General features: G+C 50.3%; 1 protein-coding gene across 1 annotated transcript in view; it reads left to right on the forward strand.

Moving 5' to 3' along the window:
* The first annotated feature begins 3110 nt into the window (after positions 1–3110).
* Positions 3111–19461, forward strand: part of HKDC1 (hexokinase domain containing 1) — a 52438-nt gene continuing 36087 nt past the window's right edge. Inside the window, exons 1-5 of the mRNA XM_012762656.3 lie at positions 3111–3523; positions 8292–8454; positions 14119–14267; positions 14352–14471; positions 18975–19070. Of these exons, the coding sequence (XP_012618110.2) occupies positions 3461–3523; positions 8292–8454; positions 14119–14267; positions 14352–14471; positions 18975–19070 (591 nt within the window). The 5' untranslated portion in view covers positions 3111–3460. The remainder of the gene's footprint in view (positions 3524–8291; positions 8455–14118; positions 14268–14351; positions 14472–18974; positions 19071–19461) is intronic.

A 19461-nucleotide genomic window follows, 5' to 3' on the forward strand; every position in this document is an offset into this window, starting at 1 on the left:
ACCGCGCCCGGCTTCCTACCTTCATTCTTATAATGACCACTGAGGTAGCTGTGAACTCTTTATAGATACGAATATGAACTTGGATCTTCATCTTCTCACTGAGAGCACAACAGAGGCAAAATGGGAACGCAGGGCCTGTGCACGTTCCGCTGTGTCACCGGGCTTTGGGGCAGGTTTTCCAGCTTAGGTCCCACCTTTCCCCTGTGCGTGGCTTCCAGGTTCCCCAGTGTAGCACAGTGGTTAAACACGGACTCTGTAGCCAGACTGACTGCATTCAAATCTCTATTCCACCATGCCCTAGTTGGCCTCTGTTTCTCCGTCTGTAAAATGGCAAGAACAGTAGTTGCTATGAGAATTAGAACACCTAGGAAACACCATATAAATGTTCGCTAAATAAATAGGTAAATTTTATTGGACTTCTAAAAAGTCCTGCCATGCTCAGTGCCTAAAGGAAAGCAGATATGATCTTCGGGCCTTGCCAAAGGGACCATGTGGATTAAAGTGGAGCTTTGTGAAACAGAGATGTGTATAGAGATGAGAGTTTCCCTTCTTATATGAAGGTTTTTGGGCCAGGTAGGTGATACACTTTAACTAAAATGTCACTTGTCAGTGTCAACCTTCAGATGGGTGTTCCTAAGCAGAATCCAAGTGCTTATAAGACACCCAGAGGGGGCAGGCATGGTGGTTCTTGCCTGTAATCCTAGCACTCTGGGAGGCCAAGGTGGGAGGATTGCTTGAGGCCAGGAGTTTGAGACCAGCCTGAGCAAGATCGAAACCCTGTCTCTACTAAAAATAGAAAAAATTAGCCAGGCGTGGTGGCATGCTCCCAGCACTCCAGTATGAGCAATGGAGCGAGACTCTGTCTCAAGAAAAAAAAAAAAAAAAGACTTACACCCAGATATCCTTGATTAGCTACACAGAGCTTTAGTAAGGGTGAAAAATTCCAAGGGTTGGATTTGGAATAATCAGATGAGGAATGGTAAAATAATCTAATTATTTTGTCTTGATTTTGTAAAGTGAGGGGGCTGAGCTGGATGACTGCAAATGCACATGATTTTTATAATCATTAAACGTATTGGTTAGTCAGCTTACTCAGACCGGAAATGCAGATGCTAATGTGCCTAGATTAAAAATGAAATGATGTAACTGATTAAAATCCTCCGGTGTCGTTTGCCTGATTAAAATTCCAAAGGCTGCACATCTGACTCACACAAGCAACCACGGGATTGCAGAGACCTTTGGTTACAGCTCGTGTCCTTTTGTCCACTGGTCATTGTAACCTCTTATCCCCATGTTGAATAAGTGAACAACAGTTGGTGCCATACTGCATGGTGGAGGTTACTTTTTAAGTGGGAGAATTAAAAGCTGGGTACGGTGGAGCACACCCGCAGTCCCAGGTACTCAGGAGGCCGAGGTGGGAGGATCGCTTGAGCCTAGGAGTTCAAGTCCAGCCTGGGCAACATAGAGGAGACCCTGTCTGTAAAAAAAAAAAAAAAAAAAAAAAATTAGATCAATGCAGGAATGAAGACAAGTAATATTATCACTTATGGGCAGAAGACCTGGCCCAGAATGTTGCCTCAGTCAACACAGGCTAAGGCACAGCATGCCCGTTGCAGAAAACCACCAAGTTCTACCTGATTTGGGGAACTGAATGGTTTTGGGAAGTAAAGGTTGACCTTTGCTTGTGTCATAAAGTAGAGGAGCTAGAAGTCATAGTCTGGGGGTAAACAGACTGAAGAGGATGGGGGTTCAGCTTTACATCGATCTGAGAAAGGTATCTGGAGTAATTTAATCACACATCCCCCGCACCGTGGGCTGACGCTGGACTCCTGACGGCCCGCCCGCGTGACGGATGGGCAGAGCCACCGAGTGCAGAATCAGTGGCTTCTGAAGAGGCAGCTGTTGAAGGTCCCCTTGCCAGGCGATCATTTGGTAATTGTTTTGATGAATGAGATCATGCAGTAGAAAAGCTAATGAAGCTGAGGCAATTAAGCTGACCTTTTTTCCCAGAGGTCCCTCTTACTGAAGAGCAGGTGCCATGGGGGAGTGAGGAACACTGGGGTGCCCAGCAGACCTTTGTTAACAGCTGGTCAGTTGCCAGTTTTGGGGAGTGTTGGATTAATATTTGGGTCATTGTGGTCAGGAATTTCTTCATTTGCCTTTTCCCTCTACTAGGAAGACACTGTTTAAGTGATAGCTCTGTATTTAGTATTTCAAGTATACAGTTAGTATGCAGTTGAAATTCTTAACCCAACAGAATGCCGTTGCTACTAATAGTTGTTGATTTAGTACCTATTGCGTGAAGACAGAGCAGTTTGAGAGCCAATATTATGCATTGGTTAGGAGCTGGGCTCTGGAATCAAACTCCTAGGATGGACGGATTCTGTGCTGTCCAATCTACAAGCTTGCTGATTTTGAGTAAGTCACTTAACCTCTCTCTGGACCTCAGTTTTCTCATCTATAAAATGGGGGTGGTAAGTGCTCCATTCATGTTGGCTGCTGTTGTTGACACTTGTGGATTTCATTAGCCGGCCAATGGCTGTGGGAAGAGAGCAAGGTTTATTGCGCCCACACATTGGCCACTTTTGGGGTCTCTCTCACATCAAGTATAATGAGTGAACCAAATATCTCAGTGGCATGAGACATCTTTCATCTGTAACTTCTGGTGACTTCGGTTCATTCTTTCTCATACATATTTTTTTCTGGGTCACTACCCGTGGAATAAGGTTGTCCAGCTTAACCTTGTGAATAGATCAACCTTTGTGGATTGTTTTCCATTAACCACGGGCTGTTAGCTAAGAGATCAGATCTGTCACAAATGGAAGAACTTGCCCCTAACATTCTTTTTTTTTTTTTTTTTAAGCCAGCCAAATTTAACAGTGGGACATGCACAACATTCTCGAAATCTGCCTGACCAAAAGCAATGTTTAGCCTTCATTAAGACAGTGCTTCAGAGGAGCAGAGAGTCTCGGAGTTATGCCAGTGGGTTGAGGAGAAAAAGATAAGAGAGAAAAAAGCCCGGGATGGGAAAATTTGCAGAGCAGCTCAACTGGCTGAAAGTTGGCTTTGTTCGGTGCCCAACTTCTCAGAAGATTTTCCTCGCCTGAGTGGGCTTGGTGGAGCACTGGGGTGAGAGTGTTGCTTAGCAACAAGATTTTGTGGCACCCGATCCTCAAATAGTCAAGCCACCCATCAATTCCCTGCTTCCTCCTCGCCAACCCTCAGCTACCCTCCAGAGAGCCTCCCATAGGACAACCCCGTGAGGAGCGGAGGGAGGGACCAGCGAGAGGGCGTGAGGTTTAATCATTGAACCAGGCAGGCTGGGAGTATTTAGTGGGAACACCTAGCTCCCCGGGAGGCCTCCCAGCCCCAACTGGAAGTGTGCAGCGCTCTGCAGGCGTGGGAGTAAACACTGCACGGAAATCTCTGCCCAGCTCAGGAGGAAGCAAACTTCGGGAAAATGTTTGCGGTGCACTTGATGGCCTTTTACTTCACCAAGCTGAAGGAGGACCAGATCAAGAAGGTAAGGACTCAGGTCGCTGAGAGATGCCTCGGTGGTCATTCCACCTGGGCAGAGGTGACTGATTGCCTGCCTCCCTCAGAAAGGATCGAAGAGGGCTTGTTAGAAAAGATGCCGGGAGCACATGGCCAGGAGAAAACTCACGGAGGGGGAAGAGGAAGGAACTCCCCCCGCCCCGTCCCGGGCATTGCACTCCTGTCCTGAACCTTAAATTTCACGCAGAACTTCTCCTCGGGGCAGGTATCTGGGGAGAAAACAGGTGAGGAGAGTCGTTAGAAAGCTTAAAGAGGGTTGTGTTGATGGAAGGGTTGTGTTTGCTGGGAGAGGCCACAAAGGAGGGGAGAGCGATTTTTGAAGAAGTTTTAAGAACTTGTGAGCAGATCTGATTATTCCTGTGTTTGAAAGCCTATGAATAGGGGCACCAGGAGGGGTACGAGTTGTCAGGTACAATAACTGGAGTATTCATTACTGGCACCTGCTGTTTGCCAACGGTATGCTATTAATGGCGTGCGTTGTTTTGTCACTTTGCTCAAGGAACTTGTCTGTGAAATATATTCTAAGGTGGGCTGGCTAACGGTTACCAAGGGTCAACTGAGGGTCATCAGGTTCTGTCCAAGCAGCTCCTCTGGCCACTGGCCGTCAGGGCCCTGGGCAAGTAGCATCTCTCAGTTTAGATAACAGAGGTCCTCCTAGCAGGCCGACTTAGCCAAAGTCACCAGGTATTTAAGGTGGAATGAGAGTTAAACCCAAGCCGGCTGACCCCACCTGATGCCTTCGTGCTTTTCAAAATGAGGACGTACGGCCCCTACAGCCTTCGTGTGCCTGGTGGCATAAACTCCAGCTAAATTCTATTCATTAGTGGGTTGGGGTAGAAGTTACAGCAAATTTTAAAATATTATAAATCAATCAGATTTAAGCTGGCTTAATTTTTACTTGTTAATTCGATTAACAAGTAGTCAGATACAGAGACCTCTACTGGCTACTTAAGAAGGTGAAATACTCCTATATAGTACTGCTTTAAGAATCCACTTTCTTAGAACTTGGCATCCAATGGAAAAAAAAAAAAGAAAGATAAAAAATTAAAATTTTTAAATTATAAAATAAAAAATGTAAAAATGTAAAAAAGCATCCACTTTCTGTTATTAACTGCTCAGTAGAGATGCAATCTGCACCCCCAAGGGGGGGGGTCTTTGGAACCCTCAACCTTTAGTCTTGCAAATCCACTTCATCTCCTTGGGCCCCTTTGCCACATTTACCCTTTTGTTGGACTGTAGCAGCAGGCAGGACATGTTTGTCCACCAGCCCAGGTATAGGCTCAGGAGGTCCTTTTGACTGGAAATACAGCCTCCATTGATGTGTTCCAGGTCTTTCTGGAAGGAGAGTCAGCTTTTGTCAATGCCTGGAGTTGACTTCCCTCTCCCCCACCGCGGGGGTGGGGGGCCAAGAAAGCTGGGAGCACTTTGTAGCTACCTTAAGCAAGTACCTCAGCAGGTCTGGGGGGTGTGGGAGGGTGGTTTATGGTTGCTGGGCTGAGTCATGATTCTGAGAACACCCCTCCATGTGGTGGAAACTGTCCTGGTCAAAAGGCACAGCTTACACTGCCTCTGTGGTCAGGTGGTCAGTCGCCTTCATCATCCTTTCCTGCCTCAAGGGTTGTCCAGACCCAGGGCCATGCTTGCCTACCAGGGCTACTGTTCAGAACCAGGAACAATTTTTTTTTTTTAAATCTCCCCATACCAACATTAAAACAAAAATAAAAAGAAAGAAAATAGAAACCACTCTGACAGCTTCTTTTCCAATTCAATATATTGACATTATTGACCTATTGCTAACACGAGGCTGGCCTGGTCACTGACCTTCAGATTGTTCATCCACACGAGAAGAACTGGTTAGGTTTTCAATGTGTATTTTTTACAGTTTAGTAAGTCAACATTACGAAAAAGTGGAAATGTTACCTTTAATCCCAAGCTTAATTTTTTTTTTTTTCCGAGACAGAGTCTCACTCTGTCACCCCAGCTAGAGTGCAGTGGGGTCAGCCTAGCTCACAGCAACCTCCAACTCCTGGGCTCAAGCAATCCTTCTGCCTCAGCCTCCCAAGTAGCTGGGACTACAGGCACATGCCGCCACGATCAACTAATTTTTCTATTTTTAGTACAGATGGAGTCTTGCTGTTGCTTAGGCTGGTCTTGAACTCCTGACCTCAAGTGATCCTCCCTCCTTGGCCTCCCAGAGGCTAGGATTACAGGCATGAGCCACCACGCCCACATACAGTTATATTTATAATATACTTACAGTTCTGAATCTTGCTTCCTTCACTTATTGTTATATTGTAACCACTTATGTACATTTCTCCTTTATCTGCATAATTATCATTTTAATGTCTTCCTAATATTCAATCAAGTGGATATGCCATAATTTATTTAACCTTTTCCCTCTTGCTGGACATTTGAGTACTTTCAAAAACATTTTAAAATTCATATTGTATGATAAACACTGGAATATATGTATTGTTCTCTGTATTTAGAATTATTTCCTTAGAATAGATTCCCAGAAGTGAAATCATGGGTCAAAGAGTAGAAACTTTTTATGACTCAATTCATAATATGAGACCTTTGGACTAAATGATCCCTAAGGCACCTACCGGCTCCCACATTCTATAATTCAATGGCTCTGAGTTTCAATGTTTTATTTGCTCTTTCTAAATTAAATACCCTACTCGTAGGCTTTCTTGTTTAGAAGATATCCACTATTGTGGGTTGCGACTCTCTCCAAAAGTGAGCTTGGTTTTCTGCAACTCAATTACCCTCCGTTAGTGCCTGGGGCTGTGTGTCCCTGGTTACACATGCCCCAAATCCCTTGCTTGGATTTAAGATGTAGCTTTCTTTTATGCCAGCATGTGTTTCACTCTTCTGGTCCAGCCTCTGTGCCAGGTGCTGTGGAAGATACAAATAATAAGGAAGACATTGTTGCAGAGTTGACGTTCTTTCTGTCATAACTGTAACTTATCAAAAGAGCAGTAGCTGCCCAAAGCGCCAAAGGACACAGTTAAACTTTTAGCAGCTCACAAATGACCCCTTCAGGGCCTCGAAACCATTACTTACGTAGAAGGGAAAAGCATGACTTACCATCCGCACGATGTGGATGCCGGCAGGAGTGCTCCACACTCTCAGGCTGCACAAAAGCGATCGGTAGGTTTAGGGGCACTGCTTGAGGGGCTTCGGGGTGGGAAAGGATGAAGTCCAGTTCCCACGTAGGGCATCCCACCCTTCCCCAACTCCAATTACTTGGGTCATGTCCCTGCTGTCCAATTTTCTCCATCTGTGTGTGGCTGTGCCAACCAATTAGTCATCAACAGACTCCGGGTGCGCAGGAAGCCCTTAATGAAGCGTGACCTGGTTATACCCTGTCTTCTCAAACATGCTGAAAGCTCAACTGTCCTTTTCTTGATAATGGCTCTCTGATGGTTTTCTGGCATTCCTCTCCCCCTCGCCAAGTCCCCAGAGCCATGGGGCCACTTTACTGTCTTCAATCTTTGTACTGGCGCCGACTGGGCTGGGTCATTCCATCCTCTGAGGCCTGGCTGGTGGCTGTCCTGGGACGAAAGTGACACGAGCCCTGTGCTTTTGGTCTAATTTGGCTGTTGAGTTTGTGGATCCCCCAAGGAGCTGTGAGCCAAAACCGGGCTGTGGGCACCAAGAGTGTGGAGACTGCGTCCAGAGCTCTATTAATGGGCACCGAATGGCTCTGAGGCTCGTGTTAATTGGAGACCAGAACTTTGGCCTTACCTGGTGGCCTCAAAGGAACGTCGTGGAGATTGAAGACGTGACATAATACATGAAAGCACTTTGTATACTGTAGCACACGTTCTTAGCTGTAGATGAAAGTGTGCTCCCCATGGGAATGTGCTTGGGATCAAGTCTCCCTGCAGCCTGGATGGGTGGGGAGGGAGCTCAGTATATAAATATGGGTGCATATGCCGCTGTCTCTCCTCCTGGCCCCATCCATAACCCATCCCAGCGAGCCCTGGGAATCCAGACTGCCACCACCAACTGATCATATGGGGGAGGAAGCTTTTTGGTCGCTCCTGATGTGACACGTTACCTTCACATGGACCAAGCACAGCCATAGTGATTTTTACAACTTCCATCCATTGGGGCAGTGGTCCTCTGCCCCAATTTCCTGGTTACTTGAAAGACATCCAGTCATTTTCAATAGCAATTTGAGCTGACTTTAAAAATTAAACTTGGTCTTAATCAGAGCCACCTCAGCTAAACCAAAATGCAATTTTAAAGGACTAGATTTTAGAGCTTGCTGCTGGAAACTGAGCTTCCTAGCAGCCAGTAAACAAAGGGCAACATGTTTGTATGTATCTGTTGTCATCACTGGACAAAAGAGAGTCCCCGTGTTTAGGAATCGAAGGTTTAGAGGCGATGAGGCGATGGTGAGGGCCCTGCCTCAGGAGTTAGATCCTGAATCCTTAGTTTCTGTCCCTCCATTATCTCATCAGAATAATGGGGGAGGCACTTCCTCTGCAGAGCTTGCCCTGCAGAGGAATAACCCACACCTTCTCAGTCTTCCGTGCCATGCGGCTCTCCCAGTGCCCTGCCTGTCCTCAGCCTTGGGAGGGGGTCAGGGAAGGAGCCCTTGGGAGTCCCCATCAGGAAACTGTCCCCAGAGCATGGAGTGAGCTTCGAGAGGGGAGTGGGAGTTTGCAGCCTGGATGGAGGGCGGGCAGCCCGCAGCCAGCCCGGGTCGCCGGCGTCTGTTCCAGGTGGACAGGTTCCTGTATCACATGCGGCTCTCAGATGAGACACTTTTGGACATCATGGCGCGCTTCCAGGGCGAGATGGAGAGGGGCCTGGCCAAGGACACCAACCCCACGGCCTCAGTGAAGATGCTGCCCACCTTTGTCAGGGCCATCCCCGACGGCTCAGGTGAGTGGGGCTGGGCTGCCGGGACCCAAACCCCGGGTTCCTCCCTGCTGATGGACCCCTAAAGTGCCTCAGTTCGCTCCTGCCCTTGGCTCATCTCGCAAGCCCTCGCCCCCCTCTCACACTCCAGTCCACTGAACGCCACCAGCTCCGAGGCCCAAGACACCTTGTCCTCCCCCTGCCCATCTTGCCTGGCACGTTCTGCCCCCTCTGCGGCTGGAGCGTCCCGACACTCGTCCCCTCAGGAGCCCGGGTGGCTCTTCCCTCTCTGCGTCGTCACAAGTGCTGCCTCACCTGGGAAGCATCACACACTGGGCTAGGTGCTTGTCAGGGCACTTGTCACCCTGCTGTGTGCGAGTCCCCACCGCGCCAACAGCTCCACGAGGCCGGGTCCTACTCACCTGTGTTCCGAGCACCCAGCACAGTGCCGGCTGCGTACGAGGCAGCGGGTCTCACTGGGCTAAAAGCAAGGCGTGGCAGGGCTGCGGGGAGAACGTTGCCTTGACTTCCCCAGCTTCTAGAGGCCTCCTGCTTTCCTTGGCTTGTGCCTCTTTCTGTCTTCGGCGCCAGCAGTGTAGCATCCTCAGGTCTCTCTGACCGACCCTCGGCCTCCCTCTTCCACGTGGGAAGGCCCTGTGACCACATTAGGCACCTCCGCTAGCCCAGCATAATCTCCCAACCGCAAGGGCAGCTGGCGGGCAATTGTGAGTCCCTCTGCAACCTTAATTCCCTTTTGCCGTGCACCCTAACATATTCACAGGATCTGGGGATTAGGACATGGACATCTTTGTGGGTAGGGGGACATTATTTTGCCCACCATAGCCCAGAGCTCTCTAGAGGGCATCTATGAGGTCCCAGCCAACTATTCCATTCGTAGCCTCTGGGCAAAGCCATAACAGGGAAAGGAACTGATACTTACTGAGCACCTCCTGTAATCATGGGGTGCAAGGGACTCACTGCGTCATTGACTCCCGTAAGAACTCTGGGGTGCAGCTGCCATCCCCAGGTCAGAGGAGAGCCCCAAGGACCAAGGGGCTTCCCAATGTCAGGGTCCCAGTGCACGAACCAAGCACCTGCAAGAGGCTTTGGGGCCCTTGAAGGAATAGGGACTGAAGTTTGGGGAGCTCTCTGGGGAGGGGGCTTTGATTGGATTACCTGGGTTCTGGACCCCTCTTGGAGCAATGCCCGGGTCAAAGTGGCTTGGCTGTGCTGGCCGAGAGGCCCGTGGTGAGGGACACCGTGGTGGGAACAGCCTGTTCCCTCGCCGGTGGGTGGGTGCTTGGGGCGGCCAGTGTACCGCCCGGGGGGAGCGTAGCTTTGGAGAGAGACAGCCCTACTTTGAAATCGTGGCGCTGTCCTTGACACAGAGGGATGAGAGTGCTGAAGGGACTGCAGTCCTCCACGGGTCATCCGGGGCCATTCGGAAGAAGCACCTGAGTCATGGCGGGTGAGGAGGCTGGGACACCCGGGGCTAAGTCCTCCCAGCTTCCTGTGCCGCCGCCGCCCCTCCAGATAGGGACGAGGAGTGTCCCCAGAAGCAAGCGACAGTGGCCTTGGATGGGGCCTGTGGGGCAGGAGGTGTCTTCCTGGCCCTGGCGGCTTCAGGAAGTTTCGATATGAAACCAAGTTTTAGAAACTTCCCCCTCCTCAGGCTGGGGGACCCCCATCTCCTTTCTTCACTGCCTCCTCGGAACCCCCCACCAGGCAATAAGTCTCCCCATGACTCTGCTGTGGCGATGTCCCTGGGCCCGGCGTCCCCACCGAGCCAGGTGCCCCTGGTAAATGCCAGAGCCACAGCACGGTCGTTAGGACCCAATGAGGCCATGTGGAGGGAGTGCCGTAAAATCTGTAAAATGTCCAAAGTCCTCCATGGCGCTTGTGAGCTGGCGCTACGATTTCACGATTCCTAACAAGACCAAACAAATAAATCTCTCCCGATCCCTTGTCACTGCCACTTCAGAAATGTATGCGGTTTCCAGAGAAATCTGAGTTTGCCTCCTCTCTGCAGTTTCTCTTCCCTTCACCTGCACCTCCCTGGCAGGGAGTCACCTGTCAGAGCCGTGGTTACTTCCCAGGCTTTTGGTAGGGGCTGGGGTTGACAGTGCTCGCTTAGGATCCAGGTCCTTAAAAGTGGTGTTAACATTAGAGCCTCTACCGGCCATGGAGGGAAGCCGGGAGGTGACCCGGATTCTTTGGCTGGACTCCAGGTGGTTGTCTTCTCAGCCTCTGCCTCCAGGCAGCCTCCCAGGTCCCCAAGGAGGCCCTGGGGGTAAGCCCAGGAGCCCTGAGGTAGTCAGCCCAGGGCCGGGGTCTTGCACTAGGACAGGATCCTCCCATTCTTGCCCGAGCATACAGTTCACCTGGAGCGTTTCCTAAACACATGGTTTCCCAGCCTCTGCCCCTAGAGGCTGAACGTCCAGGAACCCACCTACTCAGCCACTGTGCGCCTTTGGGAGACACTGCACTGGGGATGGGGGGGGGACAGGGAGGCACGTGCCCTGGCAGTGGCTTAGGAGAAGGAAACCCTGGGCATCTAGGGCAGGTCATGGAGGACCCATCCAGCAAGCAGATTGTCAAAGGAATCTCCTCTCCTTTGACTGACTTCTGACTAAATGCTGTTAATACCCTGAAGGCCCCACTGCTGCTGTGGCCTGGGAGGTCCTCCCTCCCCTGGGGTCCACTGGATCCTTTCTCTGGGGTCAGAGTCACGGAAGGGGTCACGCCACACGGTTTCCTTGAAATGGCATCTTGAGTCACCAGTGGAGTGAGGAGTCTGCGCAGTGATAGCAGGCGGCGGAGGGAGGGGTGTCCCGAGCAGACGCGGGCGGGTCTCAGCACAGCGGCCTCCTCTTTTGTCAAACCCGCAGTCTGTCCTGGGTGGTGCCAGAGGCTTTTTTGCTAAAGTCTCAATCAGGTCTTGGCGCTCCCTTGCTTAAAGTCTGTCTGCGGCTCACTCTCACCTCTGGATGAAGCCCGAGCGCCTTGGGGTGGGGTGGCTTTTCCTGTCCTTCCTAATTTTACTCCACACTGTCTTCCAGCTGCATTTCCACCCCAGCAAAATCACTCGCCATCCTGCTCTCTCATTCCTTCACTCATGGTTTCCTCTCCCCCTGACCCCTGCTCGCCCCAGTCTGGCGGCCTGAGTCCCTCTCATCCTCATTGCTCAGCCCTGTGTCACCGCTGGGGGTCAGCCGCCTTTGACTCCTGTCTCTGATTGGGATGGCTCTCCCCGAGCTTCTGCCATCTGAGCCCGGGGGAAAATGGCTGGTTTGGGCACCTGTAGTGCTGGCGGACTCCCAGGGAGCACACACTCTTTCTCCTTTGTGTCCCTAGCACCTGGCGTGTTAGTTGGCACTGAGTAGGTGCTCAGCAAATGTCTCTCCGTCCGTGGGCTGTGGGATCTACCCTGCTTCCTGCACAAGATAACATTCGTGAAAGCTCCTCTGGCTTGGTACATAATAGGCGCTAGTAAGACTTGCATAGGATTAGCTCCCTGATGTCCCTAACAAATAATAAATGGCTCCTTCAGGCTCCTTTGGGAGCTGATCTGGGGAGGTGAGAATCTCCAGATGTGTCCACGATTTCCAGGTGGCTCCACAGAAACAAAAGACAGAGCCGGCTGGGTCTGTAGATGAGGACTCTGCACCTCTGTCCCCTAACTGTGGTCCGCAGAGCAGTAGCAGCAGTAGCACCTAGGAGCTTGTTTGGAATTGCAGAGTCCTGGCTGCGAATCGCAGTCTGCATGTTCACAGATTCCCGGGAGAGTCACATGCGCACATTAAAGTGTGGACAGACTGCTCTGGGCCATGGGAGCGTAGGGGCTTGCCTCCAGCTCTTTCATTGCTGGGACCAAGGGACCCACTGGAGGCTGGTCAAGGGAGGGTTTGTGGTGCGAGGGCAGGTGGACCAAGAAGGGAGGCACAGGGATCTCGAGGGAAACTGAGGGCAGGGGCTGTGCTGCATTTGGGTCTTTTTGTTTTTTTTGAGACAGAGTCTCACTTTGTTGCCCAGGCTAGAGTGAGTGCCATGGCGTCAGCCTAGCTCACAGCAATCTCAGACTCCTGGGCTCAAGCGATCCTCCTGCCTCAGCTTCCCAAGTAGCTGGGACTACAGGCATGCACCACCATGCCCGGCTAATTTTTGGCCAATTAATTTCTTTCTATTTATAGTAGAGACGGGGTCTCGCTCTTGCTCAGGCTGGTTTCAAACTCCTGACCTTGAGCAATCCGCCCGCCTCGGCCTCCCAGAGTGCTAGGATTACAGGCGAGAGCCACCGCGCCCGGCCTACATTTGGGTCTCAGGAGAGCTGGACCGCAGGAGTTCTCCTCCCCATGACGCCAGTCTGCGTGCGGCTGCCTCGGCTGCCCAGCGGACCTCTGGGTTTTTGGATGCTTCCGTTTCGGTTTTTGCCACCTACTGTTGACTTCCGTCTGTGTTTTATTTCACATTTCACAAGAAGTAACCTGGATTGGCCCGCTGGCCCCTTAGGGCCAGGCAGCTGTGGCTGGGGTCACTTGGTATAAAACAAGGCCACTCACGTGCTGGGTTTATGGGTATGGAGTTGCACTTACGCTGCCTTGGGTGTGCATCAGGGAGCAAAACTTGTACCTTGTACCTGCAGGCGCTTCTCAGCACAGGTAATTCTATACAAAGGCTTGTCGGTTCACCCTGAGCTCCCATCCCACATCTGCGGCTGTCGCTGGAGGCACTGGCAGGGTCTTGAGCAGAAGTCCTCAGGGTGGGCTGCCTCCCCCCAGCGCATGATCTCTTCCCCCTTTTTATTTAATTAATTAATTAATATTGAGATAGAGTCTCACTAGAGTGCAGTAGCATCATCATAGCTCACAGCAAGCTCAAACTCCTGGGCTCTAGTGATCCTCCTGCCTCAGCCTCCTGAGTAGCTGGGACTAGAAGTGCACGCCACCATGCTCAGCTAATTTTTCTTTGTTGTAGGGACAGGTCTTTCTTTTGCTCGGGGTGGTCTCAAACTCCTGACCTCAAGCAATCCTCCTGCCTCTGTCTCCCAGAGTGCTAGGATTACAGGCCTGAGCCACTGTGCCCAGCCCCCACCTTTTTATTAATAGCATCTGTCTTGGGCTGGGCTGTGTTCCAATTTCTCCTTTTGGAGTGCTCTGGCCTAAAAAGCTGGGCATCCTTGGCACTTCGAGGGCCATCATTTGGCCCCTGCTTCCCTTCCCCTCCTGGAGTGTTTCCCCCCTGCCTGTCAGATTGAGGATGTGTGAGGCTGGTTTCTTGTCTCCCTCGTGTCTTTATCTGAGTTTCCCACAGGCTTGCAGAACCGGCTTTCTCCTCCTGGTCGTGGTGTCCTAGGGCAGGATCCACCCTCCTGGCCATTTCTCATGACACCTACATGAAGTGTGTTCACATTGGCCTCCTCCAAATGAACGTCCTAAAGCGTGACCCAGTGGGACAGGCTTAGGCTGCAGGCTCAGGCAGATGTGGGCTCACACCCCAGCTCTGCCCCTTACCTCGGGGGCTCTGATAAATGGCCGCACCCCTTGGCCTCAGCGAGTGGGCACAGTGATACCCAGCTCATGGGTGGCTGCAAGATTTAATGACATTTCTCACATGTCCAACTTCTAACACAGAGCTTGCCACAGAGTAGCAGACCCTCAATAAATGGTCACTGGTTTTGTTTTTCAATAGAGAATGGGGAGTTCCTTTCCCTGGATCTTGGAGGATCCAAGTTTCGAGTCTTGAAGGTGCAAGTCTCGGAAGAGGGGAAGCAACAGGTCCAGATGGAGAGTCAGTTCTACCCAACACCCAATGAAATCATCCGAGGGAACGGCTCGGAGGTACCAGGCAGGCGGGGAAGGCCTTGGCATCGTCCTGTAAGGAACCGTCCCTGAGCCCGTGCCCTTCGCTTTTCCTCTCTGCAGCTGTTTGAATACGTAGCTGACTGTCTGGCCGACTTCATGCAGACCAAAGATTTGAAGAATAAGAAGTTTCCCCTTGGCCTGACCTTTTCTTTCCCCTGCAGACAGACTAAACTGGAAGAGGTAAGGCCGGCGCCAGGGGAGGGAAGAAGCCGTGCAGGCTTTGGGGTCTGGGGGACGTGGGCAGGTGCAGGAGTCAGGCTGGGCTTCTTTTGCCCCTCGGTAACGATGAGGTGGCAGTGTGCTGCAGATGCCTTGCGAACACGGCGGCCCTGACTTTACAGGTAACGTGGGCACAGCGAGAGGGAGCGAGATGGCTTTCACCGGCTCTCAGACCTTGTGCATCAGATTCCCCAGAGGGCTTGCTCAACACACTGCTGGGCTCCCCCGGCATCCCTGGTTCTGCCCCACATTTGCTTTTCTAACAGCTTTCTGAGAATGCGCCATGCTGCCTGTCCGAGGACTGCACTGAGAACCACTGGCATAGCCGACTAGAGTGAGAGCAGGGAGGCCTGGGAACATCCTTGTAGGAGGAGGACTGTGGTGGGGCCGTTGGAGTGACATGTTCTTGAGCAGACACAGAGCCTCGCATCTCTGGTCTCAGTTGTGTCACCCAGGCTGGAGTTCCTAGTAGCCCATCTTGGCGTGTCTCAGAGTTTCTATTTGTTTTGTTTGTTCTTTTTTTTTGGAGACAGAGTCTTACTCTGTTGCCTGGACTAAAACGCCGTGGCGTCAGCCTAGCTCACAGCAACCTCAAAGTCCTGGGCTCAAGCGATCCTCCTGCCTCAGCCTCCTGAGTAGCTGGGACTACAGGCATGCGCCACCATGCCTGGCTGATTTTTTCTATATATATTTTTAGTTGTCCAGCTAATTTGTTTCTATTATTAGTAGAGACGGGGTCTCGCTGTTGCTCAGGCTGGTCTTGAACTCCTGACCTTGAGCGATCCGCCTGCCTCGGCCTCACAGAGTGCTAGGATTACAGGCCTGAGCCACCACGTGCTGCTCAAACTGCCTTTCAAGAAAGCTAAAGTTAGGCCCGGCGTGGTGGCCCACGCCTGTAATCCTAGCTCTCTTTGAGGCCGAGGCAGGAGGATTGCTCAAGGTCGGGAGTTCGAAACCAGCTCTGAGCAAGAGGGAGACCGTCTCTACCAAAAATAGAAAGAAATTAATTGGCCAACTAAAAATAATTAACCGGGCATGGTGGTGCATGCCTGTAGTCCCAGCTACTCGGGAGGCCGAGGCAGGAGGATTGTTTGAGCCCAGGAGTTTGAGGTTGCTGTGAGCTAGGCTGACGCCACGGCGCTCTAGCCTGGGCGGCAACAGAGTGAGACTCTGTCTCAAAAAAAGAAATAAAAGAAAGGAAACCTAAAGTTAAGCAGAAAATCTTCAACCACAAGCAAACTCACTACTAACAATATCGCAGTGTGGGCCTGTCCTGTGGCCATCTGACCAAGGCGCTGCTGCAGACGTACATCCGGGACACGGAAGCAAGGGCTCCTGGGGAAGGTGGGCGGGAAGGTGGGCTCCGCTGCACTGCGCAAGTGCAGAAGGTGGTGGGAAGGGGAGGCCTTCATCAGGAGGTGTGATTAGGGAGTTTCTTTGAGAAACTAAAAATGATTAAAGAAGGGAAAGGCATGCGAATTTTTTTTTTATTTCCAAATATTAAGGGGGTACAAATGTTTTTGTTACACAGATACCTTTTCTAATGCTTCGGTCAGGGTTTTTAGTGTGCCCATCCCCCCAAAGGTGTTCGCTGTACCCGATAGGAAGGTTTCTATCCCTCCCCTCGTCGCTCTCTTCTTGATTTCCTATGACCTTGACGACTCTTTGTGCCTGTGTGTGCCCATCGATTAGCTCTCAATTATTAGAGAGGACATGTGATGTTTGTTTTTCCATTCCTGAGATACTTCACTTAGGATAATGGTCTCCAGTTCCATCCAGATTGCTGCAAAAGATATTATTTCAGGGCATGAGAATTAAAAGGAAGAAGTTTCTTGTTTGTTTAAATAAGGGAACACAAAAGACAAGAAATTTCTTTGTGTGTGTATGCATTTTCTGATGATGAAATTGCAATAGTTTTTCAAGCTTAAAAACAAATAGGATAGGAATTGGAAAGTTTAAATAAGAAAACTGGAATCTCTCTTTTTTTTCTCTTTTTGACAGTTTCACTTTGTTGTCCAGGCTAGAGTGAGTGCTGTGGCATCAGCCTAGCTCACAGCAACCTCAAACTCCTGGGCTCAAGCAATCCTGCTGCCTCAGCCTCCTGAGTAGCTGGGACTACAGGCATGTGCCACCGCGCCTGGCTAATTTTTTCTATATATATATATATATATTAGTTGGCCAATTAATTTCTTTCTTTCTTTCTTTTTTTTTTTTTTTTTGAGACAGAGTCTCACTTTGTTGCATAGGCTAGAGTGAGTGCCGTGGCGTCAGCCTAGCTCACAGCAACCTCAAACTCCTGGGCTCAAGCAATCCTTCTGCCTCAGCCTCCCGAGTAGCTGGGACTACAGGCATGCGCCACCACGCCCGGCTAATTTTATATATATATATTAGTTGGCCAATTAATTTCTTTCTATTTATAGTAGAGACGGGGTCTTGCTCTTGCTCAGGCTGGTTTCGAACTCCTGACCTCGAGCAATCCGCCCGCCTCGGCCTCCCAAATTTCTTTCTATTTATAGTAGAGACGGGGTCTCGCTCTTGCTCAGGCTGGTTTCAAACTCCTGACCTTGAGCAATTTGCCTGCCTCAGCCTCCCAGAGTGCCACCGTGCCCGACCAGGAATCTCCTTTAATCTCAACATTTGGTAATACTCACCACCAGAATTGTGAGGTCTCCTTCCAGACATGTCTGTATTAAATGCTGATGTTACGCCATATCCATGGTTAAAAAATATATAGCAGTGTGTAATTGCTTTTTTAAAAATTTATCATTATATCATAAGCACTTATCCCTCACTTCCCCATACATCTTCCCCCTAGAAGGTCTCACATGGTCTCTAGCACCTTTTTAGTGGGGAAAGCTGCTGGTGCCTCTCTGCTGCCCCTATTGGGTGAAGCAGAGACGTTGCTGTAGCCCATGGAACAGAAGTTAGGGAAAGCTGCCACACGGCGGCGCTGTGGTGCAGGGAAAAACCCTGGGGACTAGTTGCTAGTCAGAGACCAGCATCTAATTGGGCCTGGTCCTTCACTCATTTCCTTCCTCTCTAAATCTGTTTCTTCTTTTTTTTAAAAAAATTATTATTATTACTTTATTTTTAGAGGCTTGGTCTTGCCCTGTCTCCCAGGCTGGAGTACAGTGGCACCATCAACTCCTGGGCTCAAGTGATTGTCTAGCCTCAGCCTCCCAAGTAGCTGGGACTACAGGTGTGCACCACCACACCGGGCTAAATCTCCGTGTCTTTAACCATAAACTGAGGGGATTTGAGGAGGTGCGGTCAGGGAGTTTGTGAGTTTGAGGCCAGCTGCTCTTGTCTGAGCCGACACGGGTGATTCTCTCAACTTCCAAGTTCTCTTCCAGTCTGAAAAATTCTATTATTGTTTGCAATTGTAGTACAAAACTCTTGAGAAACACCACTTGTAAGCAGAGAATTGATCATGCAAATTGAGAACTAACTTTCCCTCCCTCCCTCCCTCCCTCCCTCCCTCCCTCCCTTCCTTCCTTCCTTCCTTCCTTCCTTCCTTCCTTCCTTCCCAGACTTGGGTCTCTTTATGTTTCCGGGGCCTGGACTCCTGGGCTTAAGAGATCCTCCCACCCCCAGCCTCCTGAGTAGCTGGAGCTACAGGCGCACACACCACCACACCTGGCTGAGAAGCATTTTTCTAAATTGAAATTAAGTTCCTGAGAGAGTCTTTAACCACTTCGGTACGGCGCTCACCAGCCGTGAAACCTTGCCCACAGCCGGCACTCACAGTCCGCACGACAGTTTGTGCTGTGCATTGACGACGAATCCGTTTTGCTCTTGTGTGATGAGGAAAGCTTTAAAGCACTGAAAGTTTGTTTTACTTTACACGCAGCTTTAGGAAAATAACTATAATAACTCCTACTAAGGACTTGTTAAAGGGTCACAGATTCGTAGTAACTTATTAGCTGAACGTACACACTGCAGCTGCAGAGATAAAAGCAAAAGCTGTTGGCTGTCGGCTAAAGTCGACGCTGGGCTGTGCGCGTTCATCTGTGGCTGTCGGCTATAGTCGACGCCTGTACCGAAGAGGTTAAGGTTACACTGCATTAGTTCTGTTTAGTGGACCTAGCAAACCATACAGTCTGCACAAATAATACACCAGGTATTTTCATATATTACCAGGCAAAGAGGCGATATTTTCACTTTATAGGTGAGCAAACTGAGGCTCAGACCAGATATATGACTTGTTCAATGTCTCCTGAATCCGAGCGCTCTAACTCTTCAGCAATTGTTCTTTTTGCTACTATATATATATTGCTTCAAACTGCTGAGACTAGTTGTTTACATTACTAGGAAAGGCCTCATGAGCAATGTTAAAAGAACTGGGTGACTCAGCTCAGACGAGAGAGGGCCATGGAGGATGCGCTGTAGGCATGAAATGTCCGCAGCTCACTTCCTCCTCTGAGCGCCTCCTGCACTGGGACTGGATCTGAAATCTTCCCACAGGGTGTCCTGATTTCGTGGACGAAGAAGTTTAAGGCCCGAGGAGTTCAAGGCACAGACGTAGTGAGCCGCCTGACCAACGCCATGAAAAAACACGAGGTGAGGCATTGGCCCCAGTGTGGGACGCTCTTCCAGGCCTAGCCCCTTTCTCTTGGGGAGGTTCCATACTGGGCCTGTCTGGAAGGAGACTCGGAGAAGGCGCAGTTCTTAGGGCAGGTCACATCATAGCACAGATGTGGCTATTTCAGATAAACCCACCAGTAGTAGCCTTGCTACGTGGGGCTTGAACCAGTCACTGTTGAAAGGTGGCCTGGCACTTCCCTGAGCCTCCTTTTGCCATGGATAAGCCCCCACCCTCCTCTCTGAGGCTGCAAAGATCACTTTCCTTCCAGTCTGTTCTCTATTCATTGAATATCTCTATTCACTGAATATATTTTATTATAACTTAAATAACTGCAAAAGCAAGACCTGCTCGTTGCTGAGCTGAAAA

This window comes from Microcebus murinus, chromosome 14, assembly GCF_040939455.1.
Source record: "Microcebus murinus isolate Inina chromosome 14, M.murinus_Inina_mat1.0, whole genome shotgun sequence".
NCBI lineage: Eukaryota > Metazoa > Chordata > Mammalia > Primates > Cheirogaleidae > Microcebus > Microcebus murinus.